Below are 16,209 nucleotides of genomic sequence, written 5' to 3' on the forward strand. Positions count from 1 at the left end.
AAAAGTCATTGGCAAAGAAAACATATTCATTTGTATTTGTGGGTATTCATACAATAAAATTTATGCAGTTATCATATGATTCATATTTCTGTTTTTTAAAAGTTCGGTTTTGAAAAAAAAAAAACCCAAAATAAAACTTTTGGGTGCTATTTCTAGTACAAATACTATTTGATGATATCATCAATATTATTATTATAACCAAACTCGAGTACATGTCCAAATTATTCTGTCAAACATGTTGAAAGCGAGAAACATATTTTAGTTGTCGTCAATAGAATATAGAACTGCTATTACAATTGTAGAAGCAGTAACAAGAATAATCGATTCCCCCACGGATGGCAATGCATTGAGCTCCTACATCATGGTGTTTTGTGAAGCACTTGTCTCGACAATCTTGTAAGGTACACCCACTAGGATACAACTTCTCTTGGCATCTCTTTTGTGCATTTGCTTGTGGGAGCATCCAACTTTCAAAAGCAACTGAAAATTTTGAAAGATGACAACAAAATATTTATATAAACATTTGATCTATATATAGGCTTAAATGTCTATAGGCATTACAGGCTAACAGCCTAAAGTGAGAGAACATATACCAAAGAACATGAAACATAATGACACAAAGGAGAAGTTGGCAAACCTGAGAAAGCCAGAAAAATAAGGAACAACTGGAAATAAGAAAACTTTGACATCTCTTACACAAAAAGGAATAATTAATATGTAATCTCAAAGTTTTGTAGAATGATGAATCACAAAACTCCATTGAGAAGGAATATATAGCCGGCCAATATAAATCTAACGGTCAAAAACAAAACTATTGAAACTTTAAAGTAGATATCTCAATCGTTAGATCTAGATGCATGGAGTAATAGGCAAGATACGGCCAATATGAGGAATCAGTAATCATAAATATAATAAGTCAATCCACATCTGTATATATTTTTCTTTTAATGTTCTCATATATAGTAGTTATTTATTTATAACCATAATATTATAATGCATCATGAATAAATCAATTAACTACTATGTTTAAACATATAATCTTTCTCTTTAGAGAGGAATTGATATTATTTGCAGTCAAAGTCATGTAAACCGCCACGTGTACTAAAACTTATACAAAAGTTACATGACCAAAAAAATAACCTTCGACTAAACTTATTAAACCTTTAAGTGACGCTCTTTGAACAGTAAGTCTAACATATGTATATATTTTATTTTAATATTCTCATATATAGTAGTTATTTATAACCATAATGCATCATGGACAAGTCAATTAACTACTATGTTTAAACATGTAATCTTTCTCTTTGAGAGGAATTGATATTATTTGCAGTCAAAGTCATGTAAACGGCCAACATGTACTAAAACTTATACAGAAAGTTACATGACCAAAAAAATAACCTTTGGCTAAACTTATTAAACCTTTAAGTGACGCTTGTTGAACAGTAAGTCTAATATATGTATATATTTTTATGTTAATATTCTCATATATAGTAGTTATTTATAACCATATAATTTTTTTTGAACCAAGGCAGAAACATTGAGTAGGGGCAAGAAATCTTTACTTTCCAAGAACAATAGCATTGAACAGAATCATTGAATTTTGTCATTCATTTGGTCAGAATCATTGAATTTATAACCATATAATATTATCATACATCATGGACAAGTCAATTAACTACTATGTTTAAACATGTAATCTTTCTCTTTAAGAGAAATTGATATTAAGGTAAAATATTGTATAATCCTTGTGGTTTGAAGTCAACATCTGTTTAGTCCTTATGGTTTTATTTTAATCTGAATAGTTCTTAAAGTCATGATTTTTCATCCAAATAGTCTTTATGGCATTTAACTGAGAAAATTGTTGGAATGACTATTTGGATAAAAAATCATGACTTTAAGGACTATTCAGATTAAAATAAAACCATAAAGACCATTTGGATGAAAAATTATGCCTTTAAGGACTATTCAGATTAAAATAAAACCACAAAAACTAAACAGATGTCGACTTCAAAACAGAAGGACTAAACAAATTTCAATTCTTGATATTATTTGCAGTCAAAGTCATGCAAACGGCCACGTGTACTAAAACTTATACAGAAAGTTACAAGACCAAAAAAATAACCTTCGGCTAAACTTATCAAACCTTTAAGTGATTCTCTTTGAACAGTCAGCCTAACCCTAATTAGGAATAATCTCGCTTTCTTAAAAAAAAAAAAAAGAACTAGGAACATCTTAAATTATTTTACGTTAATTACTCATTCAAAAGGCTTCAGTCGATAATGTCTCAAATTTTGAACCCTAAGGCCATCTCCAAATATGAAAGGCTAAAAAGTGCCCAGGGCTACATTTTAACCCCTTAAATATGATTGTTTATTCAATTAATCAGATTATGACAGTCTCCTCTCCTCACCTTGCACATGCCCTCTTTACATTTTACAAATTTCGATTTCTCTCTTCATGGCACCATACAAGGCAAAGCTCACCAAGGTCACCAACGGGGTTAAGTTGAGCTCTCTAAGCCATTTTGACCCGACCCCACATGTTTAGCCCTTTAGAATTACTTATTGGAGATTATAAAGTTCAGATATATGTTGTCAAGATTAGTTTGTCCCACCGGTGGGAGATGACACAAGCAAGTACTTTCACCTTCCCCTTAAAGTGAGAGACCATATAACAAAAAAGGTGAAAATTTTGACATCTCTTGCATAAAAGGAAACAGTTAATTATGTACTCTCACTCAAAGTTTTGTCGAACGGTGAATCACAAAACTCTATTGAAAAAGAACATATAGGCAGCCAGTATAAATCTAACTGTCAAAAATAAAACTTTTGAAACTTTAAATTAGACATCTCCACCGTTAGATCTAAATCCAAGGATGACTAAGTATGTGTACACCATTGTATAGATCTAATCACATATTAGAAGTATTAACACAAACATGTAAGCTTTTTCCCTTTTATTCTTCTCCAATTTGCTTCACTGTACCTAATTAAAAACGCTAAAAAATTCAATAAGATTACATTTGGTTCTGAACAATAACTAGCAAAATATAAAGTGTTGTAAAACGAACAATATAAAACGGAGCATCTTAAAAAGTTTATCAAACAAACATACCGCGGCTTCTCTCTAACTCTCTCTTCAGGTTAGGGTTTTTTTTTAGCTGTGCGGCGCTTTTCTGATTCCGTGGCAGCAACAACCATGATGAGAAAAAAAATCTGTCGCAGCCTCGGCTGCATTCGTGACGTCAAGTCTCATCTCAATGCTTTCTCTGCGCAACCAAGATAAACCGGTGGATCTGGGCAATCTCTGGTGTCCAAAGAATGGCTTCATAATCCAAAGATTTTACCTTGTTGGACGACTAAATTCCTCTCAAACTGTCGTCTTTGAAGCTTTTAGAAGTGCAGTATGCTCCATGTGGAGACTTTCAACTCCGGTGGAAGTTCAGGCAAGGGGTGTTAGGTTTTTGTTTACCTTTTCCTTACCTCAGAGAGAGATGTCAATCAGGTGAAGAGAGGAGAACCTTGGGCATATCAACGTGCCATGATTCTTCTTAACAACTATGATGACTTTTATGAAATTATGGTTGTTCATCTGGACTTGGTTTGGATATGGGTGGAAATCCAAAATTACCGGTAGAGTTATCTGCTGCTGCAACGGTGAGATTGGTGGCGGAGACTATTGGAATGGTGCTGCAAGTTGATAATGGAAGGATCCAGCGTGTTACTCTCCCTCTGAATCAACCGGTGAGGTTGGAGCACCGGATTTGGGTTTCCCTAGTGGACGTCCTCTTAGTGAATTACATGTATGAACAGTTACTGGAAAAGGTGTCGGCCTTGCGCTATGATTAATCACAAAGGAGATCTGTGCCCTAAAGAGAATGAGGAGGTCCTGAAAGCAACTACAGCTCCAATCACGGCGGCAGCAGCACCGCCGCCCATGGTTTTTGGGATAATACCCCTTAAACCTAATTGTCCTTTCTCTGCCATCACTATATTTCCTCATTTCCTCAGGATTAATTACAAAACACCACCTAAACTATGATGCTATTTTCATTTTCATACCTAACTATCAAAAACTTACATTTTCATACCCAAATTTCATTCCGTTAGCATTTTGATACCCTAACCACTAACAACGTTAAATTTTGAGGGCATTTTGTCATTTAAATAAATATATCATTTTTTACATTTACTTTAACAAAATAATTTATTTTTTGAGGTCATCAAATACAAATAAAACAATTTACTTTCGCAAAAATATTTTAAAAAAAACTCTAAAATTAAATATTTATTTTTGCAACAATAATGATAAAAGTTAGTAGAACTCTTGTATGTATATATATTTTTGGAGTTACATGTTAAGCAAAACAAAATAAATTAAATTAAAATATATAAATAAAATAAATTATTTCGAGAAAATATCGAATATCAATGAAAATTTTATCAAATTTTATCCATTGTTGCAAAAATAAATATTTAATTTTGGAATTTTTTTTCTTCAATATTTTTGCTAAAGTAAATTGTTTTATTTGTATTTGATAACCACAAAAAATAAATAATTTTGTTAAAGTAAATGTAAAAAATGATATATTTATTGAAATGATGAAAATGTCCTCAAAATTTAATGGTGTTGGTGGTCAGGGTATTAAAATGATGAAAATGCAAGGTTTTGATAGTTAGATATGAAAATGAAAATAACATCATAATTCGGGTGGTGTTTTGTAATTAATCCATTTCAGATCCTCATTGTTTCCAAATGAGAAGCGACCTATTCAAATCAGAGAGGTCCCAGCTTTCCCCTCCCTAACCAAAAAAACTGGGATGAGGTGTGAAAGGGAGGAACCGACCAAGAGTAAGGGTGCTCGCCATGCATTGGCCCTTGTCCCTCTGCCTCTGAACCCTGAGGAGATAGGTTTTACTGTCTCAGATGGAGGTTCCCTAGGAATCAAGAAGACTGGAAAGTCACCGAAGAAGCATGGATGCCCATGCCATGAGGAAGCCGTAACAAGATGATGCCGAAATTGGGGGACATCTCGAACTCAATAGAGTCATGATCAGCGACATCCGCTAAAGGGGAGAGATGCCCCAATGAAGAGGCTGAGGAGTAGTAGTCTCCTAGCTTGACTAGGAAAGACCCTTACATGTGCCCTAAATGTTCACCCTACCTCCCACTTCGATGAAAGGTACACCATGAGGCCTCTAATCGGGGAAGGAAGTTGAATTTTTGGGGTATGGGAGGTGATAATCATATCCGCTATTTTTTTATGTAGTTTTGAGGTTGATTTTTTCAATTCTTAGATGTAGTTTTGATTCAAGTTTCGAACTTTGTTGGCTTGAGTGATTTTCGAACTCTCTGTTTGACCGTTTCCGGTCATAATGATCTATCATCAATGGGATAAATCCTTTTCACCTAAAAAAGTATAGAACAAATTCTTTGATATCCAAAAAGATTCGATTGTTCCAGAACAGAATATTGATCTCTCATAGATTCTTAGAAAGTGTATGATATGCATGTATAACAAACAGTAATGAAGATAGATCATAGATACGTGGCTAAACCGATCGTAATATCTGATGTATGAGAATATTGACCTAAACCAATCGTAATATCTATATATGTAGGATATGCATGCACATCAAATGCATGGCCAGCTTAATTATATTCTTGGTCCAATTTTTCATATAAAGAAGTAAGCATAATATGCTTGGCCACAATCAAAATCTACAACCTTCCAATTTGACCAAGTTGAGCAACTACTAATTATACGATTCAAGTTGGAGAACTTTATTTTTGAACGAATATTTCTAACTGCATAGTAATTAGCTATAGCTAGATACACTCAAAACAACTTTCCGACCTAGCTCATAAAAAATTACTGCAGGATAATTAATTTTTGTTAATTTTCCTGATATAATGTACGTATCATCGATATGTTTGCATCTTCAGAGTCTAGATATTTGCATTGATTAAGACGTGAGCATGTAACTAGTAGTTTCAGAAATTCAGGACTCCTAAGACTCTAAGACGGGCCTGAATAAGAACCTGCAGTATAAAGATGAAAGGATATTTGAGTAGTGCGGCTAGAATATTTGTATGACGTATGACAAGTTGAAGTTTCCTCTGTTTATAAGCCCTTGCATGCAGCTTCTAGCTAGTCATTCACCATACTAGAGATCAAAAACTTGCTGCGAAATGTCAAGGTCTTCATCATCAAGTCTCAGTTTGCAGGTCTCCGAACCAGCTCCGCCCCGAATTCTTCGATTGGAGCGGAAGCCTACTTTCGGGAAGAGATTGGAAACTATCGAGGAGGAGATGAACGAGCAGGGAGGTCATAGCTACAATCGCAGCGAGAAGAAACCTGCATTTGGATCTACAAATAAGGCCGATTTCACCAAACAAAGTCCTGCTGTGGTGGCTCGCTGATGATCAAACTAGTAACACGTACTGCAAGAATATATATACGACGTACCACAAGTGTTTAGTTAAGGAGCTATAAGCAGTTGTCTCAAAGGTTAGCGTCAAACATAATAAAAATTGTTGCTCTTAATTAGATCATATATCATGGATATGTTGTGGTTAATTATGTTATGTGCATGCCTAGAAACAACAATATGGGTTAGCTCTTGAAGTATATACCAGAAAAGTATATCTATATTTATATTGGAGTATTGGACCATGGTCTGAATATGCATTAAGTTGGAAGATTTGTGAGATTCAAATGAGGAAACAAAGAAAGAGCAGGGAGGTTGGCAATCACTCTGTCCAAACGCTCATAAATAACATCATCTTCGTGTTGCTTAAATTTACACCAAGTTAAAAGCATTGCCCGTAGAGGGTAGGTAAACTAAATTAGCTCTATTTGAAACGCCCCTAAATTGGACCATAATAATTTAATGCAACCGAATTGGGGAGAATATTTAGCTATACAGAATTCTCAGTACCAACATGACCAGACCATATTCCATCAGTCTAAACACATTCAGCAGAGGCCCAGCACACTTTTTAATAACTCACCTTTCAAATAAAAATGACTGCATTCAAGGGAAACAAAATCTCCGTTGTTGATATGAATAAACTTGTAGCAATCACAAAACTCTAGTACCATAATCTAAGTGAAACAAAATACAAGAACAAAAATCAGGTCATCCTTTGAGCAGCCTCTCTCGCGAGGAGCCTTTCCTTGGCCTTCGTTTTGGCCTGGGATTTGGAACCCATGATGCCACCACCCCACTTTTTCCTGTATTCCTCATACTTGTCATTAAAGTTGGCCTGCATTGCAATTAAAAGACCATAAGTTTTAGGCTAACAATACGGCACACTAGAATAACTTAACAGATTGTCATCAAATCTTTCATCCTATTCTAACTCACATTTATTGCTTCTAAGACCTTGCTGAAATCCATCCTATCTTGATTCTTGATCGTTGTCAGGCACAATACCGAAGCAGTTTTTTTATGGACAATCTAACAGTGAAATACAAAAAGTTAAATTCAAGGTCTTGCAAACAGAGCAATATAAAAGAAAAGGTATAAGCGTAATTACTGCTCCCAAGCGTGCTTTGCCCTTCACAATGCAGTAGGGGATTTGCATCTTCCTGCACAGGGCAGGGAGCCAGACAACCAACTCTATTGGATCAACATCATGAGCAATAACTACAAGTTGAGCCTTATTCTGCAAGTAAAAGGAATGTTACTAAAAAGTGAAACCTCAAAAGCCAGGAACAACATATATAAATGGCAGAGAACAATACCTGCTCAATGAGGTAGGTGACATGGTTGAGACCATATTTCACAACAATTGGCTTCTTGTTTTCAACAGTTATTCCTTGAGTTTCTTGTTGTGCCCTTGTCAAGAGACGCTCCTTCTTCTCTGCCTTGTCCTCAGGCCGATACTTCAAAAGCATCTTGAACAGGCTTGTAGCTACAATCACAGACAACAGCATAAGAGATCATTTTCTCATAAAAGTCAAAACAGCAGCAAAATTGCTCCTTCTCCGAAAGAAATAGAAGACAACAACATTACATTCCTCAAACAACAATAACATGTAAAACAGCAATACAGACAGTTGAAACCAATTCAAAAATAAGCAACCAATCATCCCACACTTGCATTGTCTAGGAAAGGACTTCTATTTCATCGCAACAATGCGTGTACACTACAAACCATCCAGAGAAAACCCCAAAATATTGGGATTGCAAAATCGTGACACGGAGACAGACAGAACATAAGTTCATTCTCCAACATATACCCAGAACACAAGCACCAACAAATTTGAGAGTCCTAACTATAAATGATATTCGACATGAATCTAATATAAAGTGAACAGTCATCGATAGAAAACGTCGTACCGATGTTCTTGTCGAGGGTCTTGGTGAACTGGTTCAAAGCAGGAGGAACCTTAAGCCTCTGCTGAAGGATTCTCTTCTTCCTCTGAATCTGAACAGCCTTGGGCCATTTAACGAATCGGGTCAGATCCCTCTTGGGAGGCAACGCCCCTCCGATCCCGAATTGCTTCGGCCGCTTCTCGAACAGTGGGTTCACCACCTTCTCCGGCTTCTTCTTCGAGGCGGCAACGGGAGCTTTTACACCCTTTTTGGGACCCTGCAACGATTAACCAACAACTAAGTGATATGTATGATCAGAATACGGCAACAGCGGAGGAGAAGAGTCCTGCTCACCATTTGCACCGGCTACTTCAGTTTTGCTCTGGAAACCCTACATGAAAACCTCCGTCGGGTATATATATCAACGAACACGGCTGGCTGGGCCTTCGTTTCTTACGAGCTGGGCCTTCGTTTGTAAGGTTTAAAGCTTCAATTCTCGATTGAAACTGTTCAAACCTAAAAAACAACACATGCAGAATTCTATCAAGAAGTGTAGTGTCTTGTGTGCACGGCCGTGAATGTCCTCGGCCACGTGCAGTGCATGTGATGGAAAGAAGGCGTTGAACATAAGGAAGGGCGTTAGTCAAGTAGCGTTAAAAACAAAACCAAAAAACCTCCAGACGCAGTAAAACAAGATTTACTGGAACTTAAAATGCTCTAAGGTGTCTCTCACCCGCAGCAATACCGGAACTCCAATCAATCACTCTGATCTCTCTTTTAATCTCGTTTTCTAAGGAGCCAAAGAGCAAGGAGAGATGTGGAAGCACATAGCGAGGCATAGTGTGGCGAATTCATTCAGTGGCTCTTCCTTCTCCTCCGAGATAGTCGGGCTCACCGGCCACACTCTCGGTCAACATCACTCAGGAGTGCCGCCGCGGACCTACGACGTTTTGTACCGCTGGGGCTAGGGTTCTCAACAAGCACTCCACGCTTGGCTGCCATATCGTCCAAGCCCTGAGTAAGAGTTTTGATTGAATAATGTGTTGAATTGAAATGGAGGCTTGGGCTTTATTGTGCTGCTTTTGGATATAATAATGTGTTTGATTTTGTGTATGAGAATTGCCATTCAATTTCACGATTTGGTTATCGTTTTTAATTGCTTTGCTCTACTAAGAGATACTTTGTTCAGTTTCATCATCCGATTGCGTTTCTATGTTTCATTGTTTGTTTTAGCATCCGTTGTAATCACTGTGATTTTAATTATAATGCTTTTGTACTGTTTAACATACCAAATGTAGGCAAAATGTGGGGGTGTTTGTAGAATTTAGGATCATAAATGCAAGTTCTGGTGCTTTGTGAGGCAATCAATTGCCCCTTTAGTAATGCTAGGTTTTTTGTGTGCAATCCTTTAGGTGGATAATGGCAATCAGTTTGTTTTGCTTTAATTGGGACTCTATATTGTTATTTGTTGAACTTTATGTCATTCGAGAAGTAGGAGACTTGTTTGTTAACTTAATTACCTGATTAACTAAAAGTGATCAACATTAGGTTTAGCTGATAAGGACTTAAGTGAATCTTGGACTCTAATAGATGAGTTGAAGATTAATCCTCTATGCACCTATATATATCAGATAGCAGATTATCTTCTACTATGTGAATTGGTATTGCTGTGAGGCTTGTCGATCGAGTGATGCTTCATCGTTTGAATACTTGCTGCTGATTGTTTCTGCTTAGCTGTCTGAAGAAATGGCTGGACAAAATGCTAATATAAACTATCTTACATTTGCAGTCTCATTAGATAACTATAGTTCTTCATTTAAATGGATTTTTTATTACTGTTTCATGATTATTGTAAATTTATGCTAAGATAAGCATAGAACTAAAGAAGAGTTCCTACAAGTGGTTGATCACTTTGAAATGTCGGATAAAGAGAAAGTAATGCAACGAGTATTTACTTCTGCAGCTTTGTGATTGAATGCATTTTTAGTTTTTATCTCCTTTATTTGAAGAGTGTCTACTCAATAGTTCCCTTTGAGTGAATAAAATTTGGCATAACTAATGAAGTAATAGTCCAAACCCCGTATGAATTAACATTTTGCCAAAACAATGTGTCAGCACTGGTCTAGGAAACCTACAAAAGAGTGCTTCTTTTGTAATTATTACATTGGATTAATGATCTGTGTGTCTAGAAGACAAGTGTATATAGAAGTAGTGCTCAAGTTTGAATGATAACTAGTTCTTGTAAGGCAATGATGTTATATCTAAGCTCACCTTCATGTATGTCCTAATATCCGGATCAAGAACAATAAATGAGTTTGTATCTTGACAAACATATATGTCACATTTATATATATCATAGTATAGAGACATTTTTACATGATGATTTAAGACCTGTACATTTCAGGTTAGAGTTACAATATCTACCACATGAGCTTCTGTTGTGACATTAACGATGTCAAATTTAATGTTTTTTTCATTTTAACACATTTCATTCAATTAAATCCTAGAATGCCTACTAATGTTGTTTAATTTTGTTACTTTGTTATGTGGACAACAACACATTATACAACAATAATGTGGAGAAAACGTATTTTAGGTAATCACACCGTTCGATAGTCTCACGAGGAGATAAAACGGCTATGCTAAAAAATTTACCTATTTTCGTCAGTGATTGAGCATTAGTCAACTCAGTCAACCTAAGTTCCTACACACCTATCAAGAAAAAACCAAACTGAAAATAAAAGGAAACTCAAATCGAACGGTTTTATAACGAAGTACGCGGCATTATGAGTATCAGAGTATGAGAGTTTTCAGGACGTATTTCGGACACCCAAGCTATTTATTACATTTTTCTAAAGTATACGGTGATTGTTTAAGGACGTCGAGGATATTTTCTAGTTTGTCATGATCACGAACCTCAAATTTACGAACCTAGTTGTGAAGTGGGTCTCGCGAGTGGTCCGTGACATTTTTCGGTGAATTTTTTCGACACCGGAGCTATTTTCTATGAATTTTTAAAGTTCTGAAATGGTGGAAAAAAAGTAAAACTTTAATGACATGGACATATGCGTGGGCCTCAATGCGCCATGTGGGCCAAATCTCACTATTAAGTTTTTTTATTTTATTTGAAAATCAGAAAATTCTTTTATGCACGATGTGTATTTACATGACGTAATCTTAACCGTTCATAACAATTCATATGTTTGACCATCTTGTTTCTATATTATTTCTTCTAATCTTGACCATCTATGTATGTATGTAAAGATGCACGTCGTGTACTGAAGATGTTATCTTGAAAATCTTGCGAAAATGGTAATAAATAGCTCGGGTGTTAAAAAAATTCCATCAAAATTAGTGCGTACTCAGGGTGATGCTATAATATCCCAGAATTTCGAATTTCTATTTTTAAAAGAAAAATTAATTTTCGAGCTAATTCTATTTCGATTTCCATTATTTTTTCAAATCCTTAGTAGCTTTCGAAAAATATTCAAATTTTTATTTTTTTAATTTTGTCTTTCGAACCCATAAGATTAAATTAGATGTCGTTACGAGTTTGTGAGATCTTTTAGAGTATTATTTGGACATCAAAGTTATTTTTAATGATTTTTAGATGTTGGTATTATCCAAAAATTTAATTAAAAATAGAATTTGTGGCGGTTTGGTCAAAGTCGGTTTGATGGTGTATATACATAGAGGAAGAGAGAAGGGATTGATCAGTTTAGACACAGACCGGGTCTCTGCCGACCCGAACGCCAGCGACGGGTCGACCCGGCTGCCGCTCCGTCCTCCGGCAACGGCGAGGAGAGAGACTGGTGGCGACGGATTCGTCTCGGCCTCGTGATCATCCCTGTGATCTCGGATATGTCAGAGGAGCTCCAGGGAGAGAGATTCGAAGTGGAGAAGAAGAGGCTGGGTTGCCGGCCAACTTTGGATTCCGGCCACGACGACGAGCAAGGCTGGTACTGGTAGCTTCGTCTCGGTCTCGTTAACGTCCCTATGCCTTCATCTTGCAGAGATGAGGTCTGGTGAGTGAGAATCGAGCAGAGGAAGGTCTTCCAGTTTTCCGGCGAGTTCCCAAGGTTTCCGGCGAGCTTTGGTTTCGTCTCAGGGATCAAATTCGGTCTAATTCCTGAGTTCTACATGCTTCTATAATTGAAATTGAGTTTTGTTGAGTTTGGAGGAATTTGGGATTTTGGCAGTGGAGGACCACCGTGGGTGGCCACTGTGTACAGCGGCGACGATGGTTCTAGGAGTTGATTTCCAGCTTTATTAGTATGTTGAATTGGTATGTGTGATTTCAGATACTTGAAGTCGATTTTCGTGGAGTTTTGATGAAGTTGGGATTTTGGCAGTGAGTTTAGTTTGTTGTTCATGGTGATGGAATTGTGTTTAGCTACTTAGTTTCAGCCTTGATATGAAGATTTGAGCATGATATTGATTATGTGATGCATTGGAATTGCAGAGATGGAAGAGTTGGTTGATTAGAACAGAATTCATGTTGTCATGTCTCAATTCCATAAATGGAGGAAGTAGAAGAAAGATGTTAAGTTGGATAATGGAAGTGTCCGTAGGTGTATTTGTTCATTATGAATAAGTTTGTGTGCCTAAAACAATATTGTGGAATGGTGAAAAGGAACAAACATTTGGTTGATAAGGCGAGATGGGTGTCCATAGTAGATTTGGAGTCGACTTGGTAGTAAAGGGGCAATTTGTATACGATGACGACATTGAGCAAAATACAAATTAGAATGTGAAGATAAATGAAATGAGTACGTACGACGTGTGATTTGGTAATTGTCGGAGAAGGTGAGCGGAATTGGAAATAAGGATTTTGGGTGTCCTTAGTAATTATGAGGACTCGGATCGATGTCCATATTGAAGCGACTTATTGGCTTCCTTGGAATAAGGCGATACGAGGATCGAATGCGAGTAGTTGGATTGTAAGAGCAGAAGGATAAGGATTTCAGAAGCGTGTTGCTAAGTTACTAATTTTAGTTGACGTCAGAACTAACGTTTAGATTTCAGGTAGGGTCTCTATCGGGGAACTTTTCTTTAATTTGATAATTAGAGTAATAATTGAAATGTGAGAATTGTGTGCCATTGAGTGATTAACTCTTGGTTGTTATTGTTTTTGTTAAAGTATGTGTAATCGTTGATTTTATATGAAATTGATGTTATTGCTTTTCATTAAAAGCATGTGTTGAATGTCATATTACGTGCATTGATATTCGATTGTATACATGATGCATTATGAGGAATAGTGAGAAATTATGAGAATGGAGATTCTGGAGAAGAGAATGAGATTATTACAACAGATTCATTTTGTGTAGTTGAGTTTCCTCATGTGTTGTCCTCGGGATCTATGATTAGCCCACACGTGCACAAATGTAGGGAAAGTATGCCCTTTCGACGTATGAGTCGATAAAATGATCTTCTCGGGTTGCGGATTGGGAGACCATGAGTATAACAAGAAAACTAACAAAAGAGGTACATGTGGTGAGATATTACTGATTGTTAGATCATATATTCGAGACATATGAGACCCCCAGTTGGTAAAATACACGGTATGGGACGTATAGGCTCACCTGTCTTTGATGTATGGATTGATCACCCAGTAATCGAGGAAGTCATTCATTAGCATACATGTATCAAATTGTCGTTATATATTTAAGGTATTGTTTAATTATTTGATAACTTGTTTGTGCGACCTAGTTAAGTATAACTTAAAAAAGGTTAGGCCCTACTGAGCGTCAGCTCACCCCTATGAGTCTTGTTCAGGTTTGTACGAGAACACGTGTTTCTAGAAGACTAACTGTGACGTTAGCTTTCGTGTACAAGTGGCGAGAAGTACAGAAGATTAGAAGTGAGAAAGATCGCAAGGCCTGCCTGTTATTTTGTTTTTGTAATTGTTTTTGTTATTGTAAACGTTTTATTTTCTTTTATTTCTGAAAAAGTATTTGAAATTGTTTTAGTTTCTTTTACTTTTCCCGCTCACGCTTTGGGTTCGGCATCAGGTGCTTGGAAACCACCGACACCGGGTCCGGGGTGTGACAGATGCGCTCTTTCTACCCATGTAAAAATTTTGAGAAAAGGATATATGCGTGACGAGGCTGCCTTTAGGGAGGAAGAAGGGTGCATGGGGTTGACCGGTTTGACCGACATCGAAACGACGGCGGACGGGATCTATATCTTTACCAAGAGCCTATTACGACTGCCCAAATGCTTATTACTCCTCCGTAATCACATTGACGATGTCAAATTTAACGTTTTTTCAATTTAGTACGTTTTATTCAATAAAATCCTAGTAAGCCTACTAGTTGACCGAGTGGATCGAGACTCAAAGGTTATCAAAAATTTGTAAATTTTTGTCTATAGCCTTATTTAAATACACTGATCACATCAGACGGTCAAGATTTAATTTTTTTAAGTGTAGTCAATGGAACCACAACGTGTCTACTACAGTGGTATAACTTGTATAATAGGTTTTATGCAAGTGTACACCTTTATGAAACAACTATATCTTGCAGACATAATTTTGAAAAATCGTCCGTAGGATGTGATAGGTATAGTGAAATACGGCTATGGTAGAAATATCACATATTTTTGATAACGTTTTGACTCTGATCAAGGTGGCTAACCCTATTTACACTAATTCTTCTCTATAAGGAGCCCTATCGTTGGGAGGTTAAATCCAAATTTTTAGATAGGCTACTACATCTCATCTACATGAGTGTGTGTGTGCGAAAGAATAGACAAAAATAAGTTAAGAAGGAGTGGGTAATAGCGTTTTCGTGTAATAAGTGACGTTGGTTTAAGGTTGATCGAGTAGATCCGAACTCAAAACGTTATCGATAATTGGTGAATAAGTCACATCTCATCTATGTGAGAGTGTGTGCGAAACAATCAAGATAAATAAGTCAGAAAAGAGTGTAGGTAATATTTAGAGTGTGATAAGTGACGTTGATTCGGGTTGACCAAATTTTTAGATGGGTTGTTACATCTCATCTACGTGAGTGTGTAATCACATTTTCTGATTCACAAATGAGATAAGATAATATTCTGGGCACTGGTTCGGCATGAATAACTTAGTAAACTTACTGGTGTCTATAGTTTGAGACATGCACATATATCTGATCAGTAGTACACATGGAATTCCAAACACACAAAATTTCAAGTCAAACGGAATCATAAATCCTAATGAAATGCAAAATGGCAAGTTAAGTGTAGCCGCGTTGGATGGAAAATAAAAGAAGTCGACGCATTTTAGGTAGTGGCAATGAAATAAATAGAAAAAAGAAAACATAACGAAATTGCCTCATCCCCGTTTTGAACCCAAAAAATCAAAAGAAACCAAACCACACCCTCACTCACTCACACTCTCTCTCTCTCTCTCCCTCCTTTCGTCCTCCTCTCCTTTTTCTCTCACCAAACCCTAACGAAGACTTTCTTTTTTCCTTCTCTTTCTCTTTCTTCATCCGATGCTCTAGTCTCATCAATCGTCTCCTAGATCCGATTTACAAAGGTACCTTTTCCGTCTTCATTTTCTAATTCTTGTAATTGGAGCCGATTGATCTATGTTTCTTCTTGTTTTTCGCTTCTCCGAATCTCAAATTTTTCTTTATTTCTATGTGCTTTCAAGCTTTTTTTCGTCACAGTTTTTCCAATTTTTTTTTCTTATAAACCCAACTATATATGGTTTCTATGTGGAGCTCCATGGGATACCCTCCCTTAACGGGGGGAGGAATCGAGTACTAATGTGGAACGGGGATGTGGATCTCTAATCTAAGATTGGGAATGGAACGGGGATGAGATTGTGATCTTCATCCCTAAACCCACTCAATAAATATACATATATTTAATGTAAATAAATAATATATATTAATTA

General features: G+C 36.5%; 1 protein-coding gene across 1 annotated transcript; it reads right to left on the reverse strand.

Annotated features, from left to right (window-relative positions):
• Positions 1-6,760: 6,760 nt before the first annotated feature.
• LOC101310832 (60S ribosomal protein L7a-2-like) lies at positions 6,761-8,822 on the reverse strand. Its single transcript, XM_004307003.1, has 6 exons — positions 8,679-8,822; positions 8,349-8,601; positions 7,751-7,920; positions 7,543-7,671; positions 7,371-7,463; positions 6,761-7,269 (listed from the first exon to the last, which is right to left on the reverse strand). Exons 1-6 carry the CDS (start codon positions 8,679-8,681, stop codon positions 7,138-7,140), a joined length of 780 nt encoding a protein of 259 aa, XP_004307051.1. The 5' UTR covers positions 8,682-8,822; the 3' UTR covers positions 6,761-7,137.
• Between the last annotated feature and the right edge of the window lie 7,387 nt (positions 8,823-16,209).

This window comes from Fragaria vesca, linkage group LG7, assembly GCF_000184155.1.
Source record: "Fragaria vesca subsp. vesca linkage group LG7, FraVesHawaii_1.0, whole genome shotgun sequence".
Classification (NCBI taxonomy): Eukaryota; Viridiplantae; Streptophyta; class Magnoliopsida; order Rosales; family Rosaceae; genus Fragaria; species Fragaria vesca.